The 21,253-nt window shown below is 41.4% G+C and overlaps 1 protein-coding gene across 9 annotated transcripts in view; it reads left to right on the top strand.

Annotated features, from left to right (window-relative positions):
* The window catches only part of usp9x (ubiquitin specific peptidase 9 X-linked), a 217,957-nt gene that overhangs the window by 121,370 nt on the left and 75,334 nt on the right, over positions 1 to 21,253 (top strand). For all 9 annotated transcript variants that reach the window (XM_033033085.1, XM_033033086.1, XM_033033084.1 and 6 more), the window contains 7 exons: positions 1,811 to 2,022; positions 2,705 to 2,945; positions 5,293 to 5,442; positions 11,136 to 11,256; positions 13,877 to 14,007; positions 14,707 to 14,985; positions 17,565 to 17,690. In XM_033033085.1, coding sequence (XP_032888976.1) covers positions 1,811 to 2,022; positions 2,705 to 2,945; positions 5,293 to 5,442; positions 11,136 to 11,256; positions 13,877 to 14,007; positions 14,707 to 14,985; positions 17,565 to 17,690 — 1,260 coding nt within the window. The remainder of the gene's footprint in view (positions 1 to 1,810; positions 2,023 to 2,704; positions 2,946 to 5,292; positions 5,443 to 11,135; positions 11,257 to 13,876; positions 14,008 to 14,706; positions 14,986 to 17,564; positions 17,691 to 21,253) is intronic.

Genomic DNA, 21,253 nt, shown 5'->3' with positions numbered 1-21,253 from the left:
TTTTTACGGAAGCGAGACAGCATATTATTTCTTCACCCATGTCTGAGCTGTTCATGGATATGTCGTAACAGTGGTGTTGATATGTGAAGATCCTTCGAGAGAATAATAGGATGTTTGGCCTCTTCAGGCATCGCTAGCCTATTCAGGAGACCATCTACTCTCAGAAGCCCATCATCCAGCACCGGATCTAACTTGTACAAATGACTGCTTCTTTTGACACCATTTTTACCAGCTTCTAGTACTGATAGTTCTTCTTTGAATCTTTGTCTTTGACTGAAAGAGATGACTGCGCTTTCTGCTTGGACAAGATCTTCAGGACATAAACACTGTCTGTGGAGTGTTGCGTTAAAGACTCACATCTCCTTTTCAACCTCTTCCTTTAATTTGCCAGGATTTTTTTCAAAGCTACTCACGGCAGTCTGAATCTCCTTTCTCCGTCAAGTCAGCTGCAAGAGCTGCAAGAGCTGCTATATTTAAGAGGGAGTTAGACGTGGCCCTTGTGACTAAAGGGATCAGGGGGTATGGAGAGAAGGCAGGGATGGGATACTGAGTTGGATGATCAGCCATGATCATATCGAATGGCGGTGCAGGCTCGAAGGGCCGAATGGCCTACTCCTGCACCTATTTTCTATGTTTCGATGTAAGAGTGTTGTCCTTACTTTAAGAAGCCAAGCTACAGCAGTCTTCAGATTCTTCCATGATGAGAAATAGGTGATCAGAGAGTTTGTGGGGTTCAATGGATTTTTGACAATGACGTTCATTGTGATGTCTTGTTTGATTTCTGGATCATTAGCAGAGATTGCAGATTCCAAGTGAAGTTTTGGCCATTCTTTGTCAGGTTTACAGAGAAACTCTGGTCCCTTGATCCATCTCTTGCAGCTTAAGAAATGGTCTGCTGTTAGTCCTCTCGAGGCTTAATCTGCAGGAGCTTTCTTTGTGCCAACATATCTCCATTGTGATACATCAGTAGCATCCCTTACAAAAGAGATCCTGTTTGCTATAAATGTTTGGAAGTGTTTGGTTTCGTTGTTGATGTACTTAAGCACTGTTGTGCTATTGGTCCAGAAGATGGATTTGTCCAGTTGAAGCTGTAATTCTTTTTGCAGCATTGTGTCCACTCTGACAGCTAGGACTGCAGCTGTAAGCTTCATTCTGGGAATCATCATTTGCATTAATGGTGTCACTCTGGATTTTGCCATTATGGATGCAACATGCAATTCTTTGTTATCGTCCTTCCAGTCTTAGATATGAAACAGTACCGTAGCCACTTTCGCTGGCGTCTGAAAAGTGGTGCAGCTGTGCATATCTGAATTGACCAAAGCTTGTGGGCTTCATGCACCGGTCCACTTTAAACTCTGCCATCTTGTTGAGATTTGCTAACCATCCTGTCCATCATTGAGAGAAGGTTTGGGTTGTGTTTTCATCCCATCCGAGCTCCTGTATTATCAACTTGGCTGGCAGAGTAAATGATGTTAGAAATCCTGAAGGGTCATAGATAGAGCCAACCACAGACAAGATGCCCCGTGTTGTGTATGGTCGTTCCTGTGCAGTAATTCTGAACTTGAACATGTCTGTTTCAACACACAGTACTACAAAATAGTTTTTTTGAACCTTTAAACGAATTACAACCATGCATGGGTTGTAATAATGAAATCGGGACGTCGTGGGAGGGGAGGGACGGGGCTTGGGGGTGGGAGGGTCGAGCGGGAGAAGGAGAACAAAATGTGTGAATGTTGTTTTAGCCAATTGAACATGTTCAAGACCCTGTCCTTTTGCAATGACTAGCTGCTCCCAATATTTTCATAATTAGGTTGAGATTCATGAAGACTTTATTCAGTCGTGTTTTGATCGATTGAAGGCCTCATATGACACGCTGTGTGTACTGGATGGCGATAAAGACAGTATTAATTGTGCAAGGCAGGAGGCAATACGGATGGTACGTGTCTTGACAGTGCTGCGGGAGTACATAAATGAATGTGACAGTGACTACCATGAAGAACGAACAATTCTACCCATGTCTAGGTATGTATATTTGAAGGGCTGCTTTCAAGTTAAAATAAAGTATAATTTATGTTCTGACTTGCTGATCAACTAAAGTATTAGCACACATGTTCCCAATCAGCTTTTTTCTATCTTAATGTGTTTTAATTTTTATTTGCGAACATCTTACTAAATTTGTTAAACTTCATTCTTAATATTTAAGCAATATTGAAGTAATCTAAAATATAAATTTATAATTCATGTTGCACAATGTAGTCATGATAGCCTTTGTTACATAGTTGTAAACAGTATCAGCTGTGAATGTCAGGTTTTTTTCTTTTATTGCACTTTTGAGGAACTATTTTCTTATAATTTTTTTTGTCTGGAGATCTGCTCTTCGTAAGATAATCCAACAAACATTAAGTTTAGTTCAATTGATAACAGTTGTGAAGAAAGCAAAAAGGTTTCCCCATTCTGAAATAGAAGACTAAAAGACTGCCTGCAATTTAGTTTTGCAATGTAATTAAATACATTGTGGGATCCGAATTGTCATCACAGATTGATGAATTGCATTAATTCTGAAATATCGCCATTTTTACTTGAACAAAACGATTCTGCAATAATACTGCTCTAATTAATAATGTCTTGTGCATATTCAGACTTTAGATTTCCAGTATTTTGTAATAGCTGAGATCTTGAAACTATTTGAGTTGTTTCCAAACAGAGCTTTTCGTGGAAAACATGTGTCACTGGTTGTGCGGTTTCCAAATCAAGGACGTCAAGTGGAAGATTTGGATATTTGGTCTCACACAAATGACACCATTGGGTCTGTTCGGCGCTGCATTCTGAGTAGAATAAAAGCCAACAGTGCACATACAAAAGTTGAACTGTTTATTGGTGGTGAACTTGTAGACCCTGCTGATGATAGGAAATTGATTGGACAGTTAAACCTGAAAGATAAAACAGTAAGTACTATATTAAAATATATATTTATAATTATAGTCAGTCAAAGCTAGACTGAAGCAACCCATTTCTGGTTTAATTTACACCTTGTAGGCATTCAAGTGCTATATTTTTACATTTTATTACTACTATTCAATTGAGATTAATATTTATAGAATGTTTCTCCATTTCTTTCTCACAAGAAAATTGACTTGTGCATAAAATTATGAAGCATTGACTTTATACAAAAGAGAAAGTTGCTTCACAATTATCAAATTATATTTTAGGGTTGTTGTTGTATCGATGACCCACAAGCTAATTGGGATGGTGTGTTGCTTGGTTATGGTTAACCATGCAACAGTAATATTGTCTGTGGAAGATTTTGGTTCTGAATTGGGCATTTTGTTTTAACATTGTGCCCCTTTTCTGTAACATTTCCCGCCTTGAATACTAACAATTTGGTGGGAAGATTTGTCAGGACATTTTGGAAAGAATTTTGTTAGAAATAATTCTAATGCAAGAGAAAATAAATATCTAATTTCATTTGACAATTGTACATGTTGCATTTCTGGTGCTGAGATCTTTGACCTAGGAGATTGTTTTTATTTTAAAATGTAGCTTTGAAGTCATAGGATTGATCAAGGTTGACACAAAAGTCATGCTGAAACACATTCATTTCCAGGAATGAGAGCATGAATATAGTCAGCACTAAAAAGAGTTATTATAACAGAACGATACATTACTGATACAGGGCTCGAAATTAGTGGTTGCTGGGTGCCAGTGGCTATCTACAGTCCCTCCGGGCAACCTAAAAGGCCTGCCATTTTGCCCGGCTTGCCAAGCACCCGGGACACCTATTGTTTAATTCTGAGCGGGCCCTCTTTCTATCTCTCTCTCTCTCTCTGTCACTCTCCGTCTCCGCCTGCATCCGTGTTCGGCTCTCGGGTCTCCGCTCGGCTCCCAGCTCTCGGGTCTCCGCTCGGCACAGCCAGTCGCCTTATACATGCGCACTGCCACGGCCTGCACATCCTCCCCCTGCAGCTGCGCACAACCACGGCCAGAACATCATCGGCCGTGGTAGTGCGCATGTGCGGCCCTGCACATGCGCACTGCCATGGCAACTGGTCGGCGTCGGCCACTTTCTCCCTCCCTTTGCATTGTGGGAGATCTGGCCGCCATTGCTGTCCGGTGGCTGCCTCACTGCGACCGCTGAAAACCAACGCAGAATCACTCCCTGGAGCTGGAATAACTCCCTGGAGTAACTCTTGCTTCTTGGTTTCCTGGTCCTCCAAAAATATTCGAAATGGAATTTAAACTGGTGGAATCACCACCACCAAACTCCAAACTGCAAAATAACAGCCTATTGCATTTTATCTGTTTATTTATTGTGTATATATATGATCTATAGTATATAGACACACTGAACGTTTATCTACTGTTCTGTATTATGTTTACATATTCTGTTGTGCTGCAGCAAGCAAGAATTTCATTGCCCTATCTGGGACACATGACAATAAAACTCTCTTGACTCTTGACTTGGACTTAAGCAAAAAAGGGTCTTTGGGGAAAAAAGAGCTACCTTAAATTTAGTTGCGTCTGGTTGGGTACCTATGGTAGGGTGAAGACTATTCCATGCTTTAATTGTGCGGGGGATCTCCATGGAGCAGCCAGCATCTCTGGATAGAAGAAATTGGGTGATGTTTTGGGTAGAAACCCTTCTTTAGATTTCCTCTGGTTTTAGTGTTTTTAGTTTAATTTAAAGATACAGCGTGGAAACAGGCCCTTCGGCCCACCGAGTCCACGCCGACCACCGATCACCCGTACACTAGTTCTATCCCACACATCAGCGACGTAAGTCAAGAGTGCTTTATTCTCTCACGTCCCAGTTAGAACAATGAAATCCTTACTTGCAGCAGCACAACAGAATATGTAAACATAGTACTCTGTAAACAATGTTATAAACGAGAAAACAAAACTCCATACAGACAGCACCCATATTCAGGATCAATTCAGAGTCAATTTTTACCACCTGAACAAAAGTGCCACAAACTGTATCTCACTTCATGGGGATACAGCAATAAATTGTAAGGTGGAAAGCAATAGCTGAAGGAAACCTATTACAGAAATGCTGATGCCTCAGCTCTGCACGGAACTACTTTAAAAAAAATCAAAAATAGCACGTCAGAATTGGTGCGAATCAGAGTTGGCGTGACCAGAATTCAGATACAAAATTGAACAAAAATAGAAGCAGAAAAAGATTAATAAGTACTCAAGTAGTAAATTGTACCATATAAAACATTTAAAATTACCTATTGAAGGATAAATATTGTATTACATCTGTTTTAATGAATGGTTCTTTTTTTTTTTTAGCTTATTACAGCCAAGCTAACACAGATAAGTTCAAATATGCCATCAAGTCCCGATAGCTCATCTGATTCTTCAACTGGCTCACCTGGAAATCATGCCAACCACTACAGTGATGGGCCCAACCCTGAGGTAGAAAGCTGTTTACCTGGAGTGGTAAGCAAGTTAGAATCTCAAAGCATTTTGTCGTCTGTGTTTCTACAAATGTTTAACAAAAAAAAACATTACATCAGATAGGACTGTTTAGGCTGTTGCTGTGCTTCAAAGAGTCATAGCAACTGGCAATGCAGAGGCATTTTGGACCATTGAGCCATGCTGATTGTAACATTTGCCAGCCTAATCTCATCTTCCAGCATCTGGCCATTAGGCCTGCAGTATTCAAAACAGTTTCTAAACCTGATTAAGACGTTTGCCCAAGCCATTTTTACTACCAATTTCTGATTAAGGTTTAACTGTTCCTTTTTCCACAGATGTTGCTTGACCTGCTGAGTGTTACCAACTGTTTGTACTTTGATTTTCAGCATATACATTTTCTGTTACTCTTTATATTTACTCTGGTCAGCTTTAGAATCATATACTGTAGTCATTTGTTAAAACATATACTGGTTAATTTCTGTATGGTGTTCTGCTAGTGTTATGATCAAGGGTGTGACCGTGAACATGCATGTAGATGAAGGATGACAAAGCACCTTTTTAAAAAAAACAAATTTGCTATATCCTGAAGTGCTTTACTGCCAAAATAAAGCATTCCTTGCAGTGCAGTTACTATTGTAAACCTCGGAAACAAAATAGCCAATTTGTGCGTAACGTGCGAATGACCAAATTAATTTTGAGCAATTTTGATGTTGACTGATGGATATTAACCAGCACACTTGCTGTATGCTGTTTTATGCATACCTATGAGTGCAGATAGGTCCCATTTAATATTTAATCTCAAAGGTAGTACTGCTGACAATTCAGCATACATCCGCGCTGCATTGTCCGCTAAAATTTGGATTCTGGACTCTAAAGTGGGACTTGAATGTATAGTCTTTTGACTCATAAGCTTTGGTGCTTAATAAAAGAATGATTGAGGAGATGTGATTGTGACCTGGAACGAACAGTTTTTGTGAAAACAGGACGTCTTCTCTCCAAATTGCATTAATTTGAAATATGTCCTCTGCACCTTTACCGATGGGTCTTAACTACTTACTTTGGAAAAGTGGTGTTTGATTGAAAACTTTTGGACTGGTGGTGTCAGTTGAGAAGATCCTGAAAGACTTATAAGCGATGCACACAGTAAAATGGATAGTTACATAATTTTTGTAAAATTTGCTGCCTAACACTACATCGTAAATTTCTCCAGTATTAGTCATTTGAATAGATAATGCCTAAATCCATGAGTCACCTACCAATTTCAACTTCCCTACATCGGCGAGACCAGGCGCAAGCTTGGCGATCCATTCGCCCAACACCTCCGCTCAATTTGCCCTAACCAACCTGATCTCCCGGTGGCTCAGCACTGCAACTCCCCCTCCCATTCCGAATCTGATCTTTCTGTCCTGGGCCTCCTCCATTGCCAGAGTGAGGCCCAGCACAAATTGGAGGAACAGCACCTCATATTTCACTTGGGTAGTTTGCACCCCAGTGGTATGAACATTGACTTCTCTAATTTCAGATAGTCCTTGCTTTCTCCCTCCTTCCCCTCCCCTATTCTCCCACAAGCCTCCTGTCTTCATCTCTTCCTTTCTTTTTCCAGCCCCTCCTCCCCCCCCCTGACATCAGTCTGAAGAAGGGTCTCGACCCGAAACATCGCCTATTCCTTCTCTCAATAAATGCTGCCTCACCCACAGAGTTTCACCAGTATTTTCCGGTATCTAGACTTACCCCCTTAGTCTGGTTTAGTCAAACACTAAGTCAAACTCTGGTTCCAAAATCTTACTTTATTGAAGAACAAACTGCAGGGATCCACCCACGCAAGACAACAATATCTCATGCTAACAGAACAGAAGTCACATTCAACCGACACACCGCAAAGAATTACACGCCCTCTTATACCCCTCCAAACTAAGGGCGTGACATTACTTGGGGGAAGCAACCCCAACAAACCAATCACACATATTAATTATAACAGTACATAATTGACAGTTCCCTAACCCAATAATGCAGTGGCTAATCCATTGTGTAAGAAAGAAAGCTCTGAAAGGAAGCAAACAAGAACAAACATTGAAACATGTGCCCTGGGATTCAAACAGTTTCTCCAAGGCTCAACAGTTCGACCAATCATCGATTAACAGGATGACCGTCTTTATTTATGATTATTTCCAAAGTGTATGTCTGGTTTGCAGCCATCCAATCCATTCTATGCTTTTTGCACCTAATTGACAGGGTTTGCAGATGTTCTTATTCTTTGCTTGCAAATTGTATCTAAGCTCTAGACACACTGGCACCTCTTCGCAGCTTGTTCCAGCTCTGCAGAGAGCAATTCTAAATCTCCCAGCAGCCATGATGCTTTTACCCCATTTTGAAGTCCTAGACTCTCCAATTTAGCCAGAGTTAACACGCTCAGTTTGTACTAACCAACCTGATCTCCCGGTGGCTCAGCACTTCAACTCCCCCTCCCATTCCGAATCTGATCTTTCTGTCCTGGGCCGCCTCCATTGCTAGAGTGAGGCCCAGCGGAAATTGGAGCTTTCTGTCCTGGACCTCCTCCATTGCTAGAGTGAGGCCCAGCAGCTCATATTTAGCTTGGGTAGTTTGCACCCCAGCAGTATGAAACATAGAAATTAGGTGCAGGAGAAGGCCATTCGGCCCTTCGAGCCTGCACCGCCATTCAATATGATCATGGCTGATCATCCAACTCAGTATCCTGTACCTGCCTTCTCTCCATACCCCCTGAACATTGACTTCTCTAATTTCAGATAGCCCTTGCTTTCTCCCTCCTTCCCCCTCCCCCTTCCCAATTCTCCCACAAGCCTACTCTCGCCGCCTCTTCCTTTCTTTTTCCAGCTCCCCCGACATCAGTCTGAAGAAGGGTCTCGACCCGAAACGTCGCCTATACCTTCTGTCAATAGATGCTGCCTCACTAGCTGAGTTTCTCCAGCATTTTTGTCTACCTTTGATATGTATTCGATGAGTGTGTTTCTGCACAGTTGGTAGGAGTTACTATGGATATCCAAAGAGATTATGGATGTGACCCCAGAAATTTTTTTAATTTAAGTGAGCCTATCTTCTTTCTTGCTATTTTCATTTGTAAAGCCTGGAGTAACGCAAGAAATAGTAGATGCATTAGTGATAATTTTTCAAAACTCTTTAGATTCTGGAGTAGCTCCTGAGGATTGGAGGGTAGCTAATGTAACCCCACTTTTTAAAAAGGGAGGGAGAGAGAAAACGGGGAATTACAGACCAGTTAGTCTAACATCGGTGGTGGGGAAACTGCTAGAGTCAGTTATTAAAGATGGGATAGCAGCACATTTGGAAAGTGGTGAAATCATTGGACAAAGTCAGCATGGATTTACGAAAGGTAAATCATGTCTGACGAATCTTATAGAATTTTTCGAGGATGTAACTGGTAGAATGGATTGGGGAGAACCAGTGGATGTGTTATATCTGGCCTTTCAGAAGGCTTTCGACAAGGTCCCACATAAGAGATTAGTATACAAACTTAAAGCACACGGTATTGGGGGTTCAGTATTGATGTGGATAGAGAACTGGCTGGCAAACAGGAAGCAAAGAGTAGGAGTAAACGGGTCCTTTTCACAATGGCAGGCAGTGACTAGTGGGGTACCGCAAGGCTCAGTGCTGGGACCCCAGCTATTTACAATATATATTAATGATTTGGACGAGGGAATTGAATGCAACATCTCCAAATTTGCGGATGACATTAAGCTGGGGGGCAGTGTTAGCTGTGAGGAGGATGCTAGGAGGCTGCAAGGTGACTTGGATAGGCTGTGTGAGTGGGCAAATGTATGGCAGATGCAGTTTAATGTGGATAAATGTGAGGTTATCCACTTTGGTGGCAAAAACAGGAAAGCAGACTATTATCTAAATGGTGGCCGATTAGGAAAAGGGGAGATGCAACGAGACCTGGGACACCAGTCATTGAAAGTAGGCATGCAGGTGCAGTAGGCAGTGAAGAAAGCGAATGGTATGTTTGCATTCATAGCAAAAGGATTTGAGTATAGGAGCAGGGAGGTTCTACTGCAGTTGTACAGGGTCTTGGTGAGACCACACCTGGAGTATTGCTTACAGTTTTGGTCTCCAAATCTGAGGAAGGACATTATTGCCATAGAGAGAGTGCAGAGAAGGTTCACCAGACTGATTCCTGGGATGTCAGGACTTTCATATGAAGAAAGATTGGATAGACTTGGATTGTACTCGCTAGAATTTAGGAGATTGAGGGGGATCTTATAGAAACTTACAAAATTCTTAAGGGGTTGGACAGGCTAGATGCAGGAAGATTGTTCCCGATGTTGGGGAAGCCCAGGGCAAGGGATCACAGCTTAAGGATAGAGGGGAAATCATTTAAGACCGAGATGAGAAAATCATTTTTCACACAGAGAGTGGTGAATCTCTGGAACTCTCTGCCACAGAAGGTAGTTGAGGCCAGTTCATTGGCTATATTTAATAGCGAGTTAGATGTGGCTAAAGGGATCTGGGGGTATGTAGATAAGGCAGATACGGGATACTGAGTTGGATGATCAGCCATGATCATATTGAATTGAAGGCTCGAAGGGCCGAATGGCCTACTCCTGCACCTATTTTCTACGTATCTATGTAACCTTGGATCCCTGCTTTCGTTAAAGATAAGAGAAAGTTTTCATTTTTGGACATGCAGTGCATATTGGAATAAGGGGTGCAAATATATTTTTGATGGAAGGAAATTTCATGTAAAAGGATTCTCCGTCTTGTGTGGAAGCAAGAAATGTTTTTGTATGTGCTTGTGTTCTGCTGAAGTGTAAACTCGTTCTGTACCCATAGTTTGTGCCTGACCTGCTAAGTATTCCTAACATTTTCTTTTTATTTCAGATTTCCAGCACCTGTCATTTTTATTTTTCACTTGCTGGGTAGTTGGTTTATATTTATTACCTGTTACTTCATTGATTCTGGCAAAGCATAACTGAAGAAGCCTAGACGGTAATGGGCTGCAGTAGAGTAAATAAGGAGGCCCATTTTTCTTAGCAGAGTGTAAGAGGAGAGATGTGAATGATTTTCACTCATTGCTGAAAATATTTATAGAGATAGAAATGTTCAACATGTTGTAAAATTGCTTGTATGTGTGTTTTAAGTCCCTTAAGCAACACTGCAGACAAGCAGCTGGAAAATAGGAATTGGCTGACCAGTTCTATTCAATATGCATTAAGTCAAATTAAATACTTCCTTTGAAAGGATGCTATTTTTCGTATCTACAAACAAATTGAATAAATATTATTAGGTTCACAATCAACTTTGTGATTGCTTGTGCAGACCATCTGCTACCATTGCAATGTTGCACTTATTGCAAACAAATTACATGGTTTTGGGAAGGTCTCTGCAGATAATGGACTTAATATACTTCGACCTTCAGCTCCATTCCTGCAAGTATGAGAACAATTGTTGATTTTAGAAATGATTTTGCATTGCCTGTTTGGCAAAGACAAAATAATTTTTGGCACACAAATAATTGAAGAAAGAACTTTTAAGTATAATTTTCACATCGTAAGGATGTTCCAAACTACTGAACTTGCAGCATGTTTTTGATTTGTGATTTTTTTTTCCAAATTAAGATACTGTAAGTTTCCCTGCAATGATGTCTCACCTGTTTGCATATTCAGCTGTAATTGTGTAATGACTTAGATAACTTTGTTATTTTTAATTTGTTTCTTCTGTAGATAATGTCCTTGCATCCCCGATACATTTCCTTCCTCTGGCAAGTTGCAGATCTGGGCAGTAGTTTAAACATGCCACTTCTGAGAGATGGTGCTCGTGTCCTCATGAAACTCATGCCCCCTGGTAAGATGCCTTTATAATAAAGGGTAGAACAAGATTTTGTTGTCGAGTGACATTGGTTGTGAGTGTTGCCGTTGAGCTTTCAGTAATTTAAACCCTGAAGTCAACTGGTAATCATTTCCAAGGGAGCAACTGTGGTGTAGTGGTATAATTGCTGCCTTACAGTGCCAGTGACCTGGGTTTGATCCTGACTACGGGTGCTGTCTGTACGGTGTTTGTACGTCTCCCCATGGCCTGCATGGATTTTCTCAGGGATCTCCAGTTTTTTCCCACACTCCAAAGACATACAGGTTTGTAGGTTAATTGGCTTGGTATAATTGTAAATTGTCCCTAGTGTGTGTAGCAAAGTGTGCGAGGATTGCTGGTCGGCGTGGACTCGATGGGCCGAAGGGCCTGTTTCCGCGCTGTATCACTAAACTAAACTAAACTGAGGTTGCCACTGTTACTAGCATAGGTCAGTAAAAAAATTCAATGAAAGACTAAATTGCGAGTACAAGATTTGAGATATTTATGGAGCTTTAATGTTATGACAAATATCATTCAGGCCATGCTTTATTAGATTATATACCAAATCCAGTAGCATCATAAGCATCTGTGAACCATGTAGGTAGTATGGAATTAGGATGTTATGTGGTTGAGTGAATGATATTATGGAGCTGGTTGAGATGGGTGAAATTCAACTAAATATCAATCGACTGGATGGCCTGAGTATTTGGATAAAGAGCAGTCATGGTCACTGGTTTAAAACCTGGCTAAATTAGAACATCGTGTTTTAATCATAGCCACAAGAGGCGCAAAGGGAAATTTGTCTGGTATTCACAAGAGGCGCAAAATGTCTGGTATTGTCATCGTATAAGTTTCTTTAATGCATCTTTTAAGTACAACTGCCTTCTTCGCTCTGTCTCTGAATGTAAAGTCTATTGAACCAGCATGATACATTTTTATGTTGCCTGGCCATATTCTTAGAATTTTATGTCCAATGTGAAGGAATATTCCCAGAGTTCTATTGGTTTACTAGACTAAGTGGGACCCATTGGGTCCCAGTCACACGGGAGGCCTGGTTCCCCAACGCAATATTCCACCACTCACCCGTTCCCCCAACGCAACCTGTTCCCCCCAACACAATATTTCACCACTCACCCATAGCCCCTAACTGCGCAGGCGCGGCTCACTTCCCCTCCCCCTCCTCTTCATGGGGAGGAGGGGAGGGAAGTGGGGTATGTGGCGGGGGGGTGTGGGGTGGGAGGGGAGGAGGGGTGTGTGTGGCCGGGGAGGTGTAGGAAGGAGGAGTGGGTGGTGTGGGGGGAGGGGGGTGTGCCGGGGGGGGAGGTGTGCATGTGGGCGGGTGGGGTGTAGGAGGGGGAGGAGGGATGTAGGGGGTGTGGGGAAGGGTGTGTGTGGCAGTGGAGTGTGTTTGGGCAGGGTGTGCGGTGTGTGTGTATGGTCGGGTGGTGTGCGGGTGGAGGGGTTGTGGGGGGGAAGGGTGTGGGCGGGGGAGGTTGTTGGGGTGGGGGGGTTGTAGGGGCAGAGTGTGGGTTTTGGGGGCGGGGGGTTTTGGGGGCGGGGGGTTGTGAGGGAGGAGGGGTTGTGGGGAAGGGGGATTGTGTGGGTGGGAGGGTGTGTGGGCGGGGTGGTGGGTGTGTGTGGGCAGGGGGGCTTGTGGGAGGTAGGGGTATGTGGTCGGGGGGGGTTGTGGGTGGGGGGGAGTGAGCTCGGAGAAAAGACGGGGAAGAGCAATGGGGGAGAGGGGGGGCATCACGGGGAAGGGGGGGGGAGTAGCTAGCGAGGGGGACCAGAGGGATAGTGGCTGGAATTGGCGGTGCGATGGGGACTCACAGTGGATGTTGGTCGCTGGTCGTTCTCCTCCGCCGGGATCACAGTCTCCGTTTTCCGTTTGGCAACATCTCCGACTCTGGGCTGGGCTTGGTCTCCCCCGCTGGGCTGGGTCTCCAACGCTGGGCTGCTGCTTGGGGCTGGGCTGCTGCTTGGGGCTGGGCTGCTGCTTGGGGCTGGGCGGCTGCTTGGGGACGGGCGGCTGCTTGGGGCGGGGCTGGACTGCTTCGAGTCACTCCAAAAGTCCGATTGGAAACCTCCGCCGGCCATCCTCAGCTCCAGTTGAATATGTACAGTTAAGACAGTTAAAAGTAGAAATAAATGCCTACTAGGAATGAAGTTTAAGATGGATTATTGTGTAAATATTCAAATATGAAAAGTAGGTTCTGTACAAAAGGGGTAGGACACTGGGAGAAGCCGGATGATGAAAATGTAGAATATTGACAGATGCAGGCATTAAAGAAATCTGCATTGCTAAAAAAAATCTTAATGACATGACCAATTAAATATTTTTGAGATCAAATAATTGTCAACAGGCACAAAATGAAATCCCACAGGCAGCAAAGTTAAGTTTACAGGTCTCTTTTATTAAAGGCTGTGAATAGCAGTTACATAGTTTCCCATACTATGTTGAAGTACAGGATTTTATAAAACAAATGTTGGCATTCTTTTGTTACAGTATGACTTGAGTATGTTTTAAATGAACCAATGGAAACATTCTATTGCCTCTCTTTTCCCAATAATTGAGTTTTCTTTTAAACATAATAATCTATCTTTTAATCTTTTCCAGATAACACTACCGTAGAAAAACTTAGGGCTATTTGCTTGGATCATTCAAAGCTTGGTGAAAGCAGCCTCAGTCCGAACTTGGACACGCTCTTCTTTGGACAATCTGCCTCACAGGTGTTATATCTAACTGAGGTATGTAGACCCTCCTTTTTCCTGTTATGAAAAAAATCATGCATGAGGCTGCAGTTTCTCTGCGATTATAATAATAGAGAGAAAGCTGTGATTTGACAGTGTCTGTGATTGATCTGTTTTGAACTGTTAATTTGACCTACTGTTTTGTCTCTTAAACCAGAAACTCCAGAGTATCGGATAAAAAGTTATGAGATCACCAATTTTACCTCCTCCACATGTCTGTTTTATATTTGATATGATTCTGAAACGTGCAATTCTTGTAGCTATACAATAAAGTGTAAAAGTCATTTGAAAGGTTCCATAAATGCACTTAGCTTCAAAAATGATTATATATTTGGTAATGTTTTTGTTTTAAGAATTCCAAGGTGTTTGAAGTTATAATTATGTTAGATTATTAAAATTGCATTATTTTTTACACTAAATTTAATAACTGATCATAATCTTTAAAGCTGTATGTTGCTTACGAAAGTTATCTTTTCTAAAATTGAAAGTGTGAATACTGAACACAACTTTGCTGCTTTGTAACAAGATTTTTCAAGGCATAATTCATTGACTGCAATATTTAACCAAAATGTTAAATTATTTTTTTAAATTTGCAGAAGAGCAAACGTTACAATTCTGCTTTTATATCAAATAGTGATTTACTATTAAATGATCCTTTTAAAATTGCTTCTTTTAACTTATCGCATTTCTGAACAGGTAGTATATGCCTTGTTAATGCCTGCTAGCGCACCTTTGGGAGAAGATGCAAGTGATTTCCAATATAACTTCTTAAAAAGTGGTGGCGTGTCCCTTGTTCTGGGCATGCTTACGAGGAATAATTTTCTGCTAAATGCTGATGTGGAGACACGAAGGGCTGCCTATCTTAATGCACTAAAAATAGCCAAGTTATTGCTCACGGCTGTTGGATATGGCCACGTTAGAGCTGTGGCAGAAGCATTTCAACCAGTTGTGGAAGGATCAAGCAATGTTTCGCCAGTATGTATCTTTCTTATGTAAAATTTTTACTGTGATAATTCTATGTCAATGGCAAAAGAATGATGGCTTATTTTGAGACATTGACACTAAGGCAGAGTGATTTTCCTATTCCTAAGCCAAAGAACAGCAGTGTATTTAGTGATATGCATTATTTTGGTGATGGAAGAGTCATCGGGATGACTTTTACTGGAGATGGGCTTACTTTAAATTCCAATAAAAGATGTGGACTTAGTTACTTATGCAAATCCTCTTTTCTACCTCTACATGTGTAGTTTTAAATATTTTAACATATTTTTGGTGTTTCGTTTTGATTCCTGTTTTCATTTTATTGATAGGCTGTGGGCCGAGCATCGAAAAAGCATCTAGAATTTAACTTTTGTGACCCATGTCTGGTATCTACCTGAAATTTGGCGCAGATTTAGATAAAATATCATTAAGAAGGAATTCGTAACTCGTCAGTGCCAAAAGTTGCACACTGATTAATTAAGATAATTAGAAAAAGTAACAGCGCTATCTAGTGCTCAATAATAGACAGCTTAATATTACTCTATGGGGGAGCTGGATTCTGTGCTGCTGGCAATTTACTTCCTGACTCAAGGAGATCACATAACAGGGAGAGGAAGAGAGAGAGAGATAGGGAGAGCTCGGGACGGAGCAGCCAGCCTTCCGCCCAGCTGCTATCCGCAAACCACCACCTCCAATGGTTGTGCCTGTGCCGAAGGACACTGTGGCTGGCTGGCTGGTGGGCGGGCCGGCAGAAGGTACTGAGGTGGCGGCCGGTTCCGCTGTCCGGTCCAGGCGGCACTCGCAGCCACCCGAGCTACTTCCCTCCCCTGCCACAAAGCGGTGGCTCAGTACCGGAGCGCCGCGGCAGCGGTGAGTGAGTTGCTGCCATGATCTCCGACCCCCCCTCCTTCTCAACGCTCCTGCTCTCCCCGCAACTTTACCCCTGGCGGCTCAACCAAGTTTGCAACTTTGTGCAGCCCAGGCAATGCTGACCCGGGTTTCACCGGCTCCTGAACCTGCCTAATTAATGGGTGAGGGCAGATCCTGTGCATTCCCCATTGACTGCCAATTATTTTCCTCTGGTAGACACACTTGCTGGAGTAACTCAGCGGGTCGAGCAGCAGCTCTGGAGAAAATGGATAGGCGAAGTTTCGGGACCAGACCCTTCTTCACTTTGAGAGTGAGGGGAGAGAAAAACTAAAGATATCTGCGTCTCTCAGTCTGAAGAAGGGACACAACCCCAAACGTCACCTATTCCTTTTCTCCAAAGATGCTGCCTGAGCTACTCCCATCGTGCGTCTACCAGAGGAAAGTAACTTTGTTTTAGGTACTTTGCACGAACCAATGTCAAGGATTGCTGGACTTGATCTGGATGAGTAAGTACACTGTTCATTAAGTCTTAATGGCCTCAATCACCGCCTGACCTCTGGCTGTCTCCCAAGCCATCTTGGAGAATGAAGCACGACCCTTAGTACATTTTGGGGTCACGGTGAGGCGTATCTCCTCTGCAGCAAGATCATTCCTCACTGCATTGTCGGGAACCTGTTGATTAAAATCGATCCAACCACTGCGCTCGCTGTAACTGAAATGAACAAACGGACATTTCTCATCCCTACGGTAATCAATGAGATGTGTTGTATTCCTCGCTCCCGGGTTTATATCAATTCAAACTTGGACACATTAAACAGCAAAAGTAAACTGTATATAATCATTTATTTTCCCAATCTTTTGGTTTAGATTTCATAGGTAGGTATGTCATGAATGGCTAGTTTACAAACAGAAACATTGCATTTTAATTTGTTTATACACAATGTACGAAAGAAAACACTACAATCTCACAATAATAATCATGTCTTGGACCGGTCTCCTTTTTGGGGAACATTGTTACTTAGTACAGTTGGGTATTCAAAGTATTCTTATCCAGTCTTCCTCAAAGTTGAACTCTTTCAAACTTATGCATGCACAGTAATCTGCAGTTCACTCTCTTGCAAAGATTAGATGACAAATTGCTGAAAGTTCACAGTAATCATCAATCATACTGTCATGGTTTATTATGGTGTAGATAATCATGTGAGGTTATTTGTATTATTGTATTGACAGTTAAAACCTCTTGCACTAACCTTCCTCTCTGCCATGATCCCAGAGTGCTCTCTGCCTAGCTAGCCTGAAACAAAGCGCGTGATTGGTCAATTGGCATCCGACTCAATGTCAAACGTGCATTGATTGGACAAATACTACTCGGAAAATTGGAGGTTTTTCTCATATTTTAAAAATATGTGCAGGTTTTGTTCTTGACGAGTTTCAGGTATGATTTATATAATATTTTTAAATAATATGTTAAAAATAAAGGTATATACGTGATTTGGGTCACAAAATGAAACGAAAAAGCACCTCGGCCCACAGCCTACGAGGGTTCATTTATGTAGCTGAGATCATTTTTGAGGACATAATTACACTTAGTAGCTTAATATTTGAAATAGAAATTGACGATTTGTTTGCTTGTGTAAATTTCAGATTTTTGATCAAGTATAGCGTGTGCTATACAAACATTGCCTTTTTTGTTTTCAAAACAGATAAATCATGCTACACATAGCCAAGCTGTAGTACTGCAAAATGCGCTGCACAGCATTCCTAATCCTACTTCTGAATGTATGTTGAGAAATGTAGCCATCCGCCTTGCCCAGCAGATTTCAGACGAGGTATGTATTCTTCTTTGATATGTGTAACAATATATTTTTTAACCTCAAGCAATGTACTATTGTAAATGGTATTTCATATTTATCAAGATGTAATTCAAGATATATAACTGATGATGGAAACAAATTGTCAGTGTTGGATAGTTCTGTATTCTTGCAGAACCTTTAAAAGAAAGTTGCTTGTTTCAGAAGTATTAAGCAATATTAAAAAAAAAACAATCTTTAGTGAACCAGGTGCATCCCTGAAGAAGGGTTTCAGCCCGAAACTTTGCCTATTTCCTTCGCTCCACAGATGCTGCCGCACCCGCTGAGTTTCTCCAGGACTTTTGTCTACCTTTGATTTTCCAGCATCTGTAGTTCCTTCTTAAGCATCCCTCCAAGGTCTTCGGCAAACAGTGGCCACATATGCAGTTAAAGAAAATGGGGCTAATTCCATTAAAAAAAATCAAAGTGCTGGAGCAACTTAGCTGGTCAGTCTGCATCTTCGGAAGACATTGATTTTCGGGTCGGATTTTTCTTCAGATTAATTGTAATATAGGGGAGAAAGCTGGATAAGAGGCGAGGGTGAGAAAATGCCTGGCGGGTGATAGGTGGATGTAGGGGAGGGCGGCTTGATTGGCAGATGGGTAGACACAGGCCAGGGATGAAAAGACAAAAGGCTCTAAGATAAGGAGAGAAGAATGAAATTTGATGTCCGAGGAAGGGTTGACGGAGGAAAGGGGGAAAGGGATGCAGGATAATGAGAGAAATTACAATGGTTGCTGGGTTAACATAATGTTGCTTTCCCTAGACCACCAAAGAATACTTTGGGGAAATGTCAATATTCATGAGAGGAAATGTTTGATTAAGCCTCAACCAGTTTTATTTGGGTTTTCAGTCATAACATTATACCATTGTCAAAATCTGTCATATAGTGCCACCTGAGTGCAAGAATCAATTTGTGGCATTGTTTCTTGATCAAGTATGAATCATAGTAGAGTTGGGAGGGAAAAAGCAATTTTGATTCCCACATAAATCCAGATTAAAATAAATAAAAGGACTCCACATTGCAGATAAGAGAAATGCTGCCTCAGAGCCAGAGACCAGGATTCAAATCTGACCTTGGGAGCTGTCTGTATGGATTCTAAAAGCTCTGTGTGATTACGTGTGTCCATTGTGCACTCCCGGTTTTCTCACACATTTCTAAAATATGTGGGTTGTTCAGTCTATAATTGACCACTGTTAATGGCCCTTAGTGTGCACCTGAGTGTGAGAATTTTGGGCAGATTTGATGAGATTTAGAATGTAATTAATGTAGATTTGTGTTAATGGCTGGTTGATTGTCAGTGGCTTCAATGGCTGAAGAGCTTGTTTGTATGTTGTATCTCATAATGATTCTATAACACTTGTGAATGATTTAAAAAAAAGAAAACTTCTTGTGGGAAACTAATGGAGAAAATAAACCTAATTTTGAAATAATTGAGGTCCAATAATTTTGATGGCCTTTCCCAAGGCCTTGAACAATTCTTAAAATCGAGGAAGTTTATGATTTCTTATGCTTTTCTGTTTTAAAACAGATTATTTAAATAATAATTAAATAACTATTTAAACTATTTAAATAATCTCAAGTTCTGAATGCTGACTGTGCAGTTCCAATTCTTCTGAAGTATGAGGCATGCTCCTTGCTTATTCGAGGACTCATTATCAAAAATAAGGTGAAAGACAATATAGATTTTTCTCCTTGTATTATTTCTCAATCATCACCAATCTCCCCAATTTGCTTCTTTATAAACCACTGAGAAGTGGAGCCATGTCAGTTTACAAATTAGGAGCAGGAAAGGGTCCTCAAGTCTGCTCTGCCATTCAATGAGATCCAGGCTGATTATATTACATGAACTCGACATTTAATTGCATCTTTAGAAATATGGACCTAATCTGTATGGCTATACTTACAGTGCCCTCCATAATGTTTGGAACAAAGACCCATCATTTATTTATTTGCCTCTACTCCACAATTTGAGATTTGTAATAGACAAAAATCACATGTGGTTAAAGTACACATTGTCAGATTTTAATAAATGCTATTTTTATACATTTTAGTTTCACCATATAGAAATTACAGCAGTGTTTATACATAGTCGTCCCCCCTCCCCCATTTCAGGGCACCATAATGTTTGGGACACAGCAATGTCATGTAAATGAAAGTAGCCATGTTTAGTATTTTGTTGCGTATCTTTTGCATGCAATGACTACTTGAAGTCTGCGATTCATGGACATCACCAGTTGCTGGGTGTCGTCTCTGATGATCTTCTGCCAGGCCTGTATTGCAGCCATCTTTAGCTTATGCTTGTTTTGGGGGCTAGTCCCCTTCAGTTTTCTCTTCATCATATAAAAGGCATGCTAAATTGGGTTTAGATCGGGCGATTGACTTGGCCGCTCAAGAATTGACAATTTTTTTGCTTTGAAAAACTCCTTTGTTGCTTTACCAGTATGTTTGGGATCATTGTCCAGCTGTAGAATGAACTGCCGGCCATTGAGTTTTGAGGCATTTGTTTGAACTTGAGCAGATAGGATGTGTCTATACACTTCAGAATTCTTTATGCTATTACCATCAGCAGTTGTATCATCAATGAAGGTAAGTGAGCCAGTACCTTCAGCAGCCATACATGCTGTGAAACACCACTGTGTTTCACAGATGAGGTGGTATGCTTTGGATCTTGGGCAGTTCCTTCTCTCCTCCATACTTTGCTCTTGCCATCACTCTGATATAAGCTAATATTTGTCTCATCTGTCCACAAGGCCTTTTTCCAGAACTGTGGTTGCTCTTTTAAGTACTTATTGACAAACTAACCTGGCCATCTATTTTGTGGCTAACCAGTGGTTTGCATCTTGCAGTGTAACCTCTATTTCTGTTCATGAAGTCTTCTGCGGACAGTGGTCATTGACAAATCCACACCTGACTCCTGAAGAGTGTTTCTGATCTGTCGGCAGATGTTTTGAGATTTTTCTTTATTATAGAGAAAATTCTTCTGTCATCAGCTGTGGAGGTCTTCCTTGGCCTGCCTATCCCTTTGTGATTAGTAAGCTCACCAGTGCTCTCTTTCTTCTTAATGATGTTCCAAACAATTGATTTTGGTAAGCCAAAGGTTTGGCTGATATCTCTTAACAGTTGTATTCTTGTTTCTCAGTCTCATAATGGCTTATTTGACTTTAATTGGCACAACTTTGGTCCTCATGTTGATAAACAGCAATAAAAGTTTCCAAAGGTGATGGAAAGACGTGAGGAAAGACTAGGTGTTGAGAGCTCCCTTATACCTGCATGAAGGAGGCAATTAAACACACCTGAGCAATTACAAACATCTGTGAAGCCATGTTACCCAAACATTATTGGGGGGACTATGTATAAACACTGCTGTAATTTCTACATGGTGAAACAAAAATGTATACAAATGGCCTTTAATAAAATATGACAATGTGTACTTTAACCACATGTGACTTTTTCTATTACAAATCTCAAATTGTGGAGTACAGTAGCAAATAAATTATGGGTCTTTGTCCCAGCATTATGGAAGGCACTGTATTTGTAA

Source organism: Amblyraja radiata, chromosome 14 (genome assembly GCF_010909765.2).
Source record: "Amblyraja radiata isolate CabotCenter1 chromosome 14, sAmbRad1.1.pri, whole genome shotgun sequence".
Lineage (NCBI taxonomy): Eukaryota > Metazoa > Chordata > Chondrichthyes > Rajiformes > Rajidae > Amblyraja > Amblyraja radiata.
The sequence above is the reverse complement of the archived record's forward strand: the minus strand, read 5'-3'. Positions and strand labels throughout refer to the sequence as shown.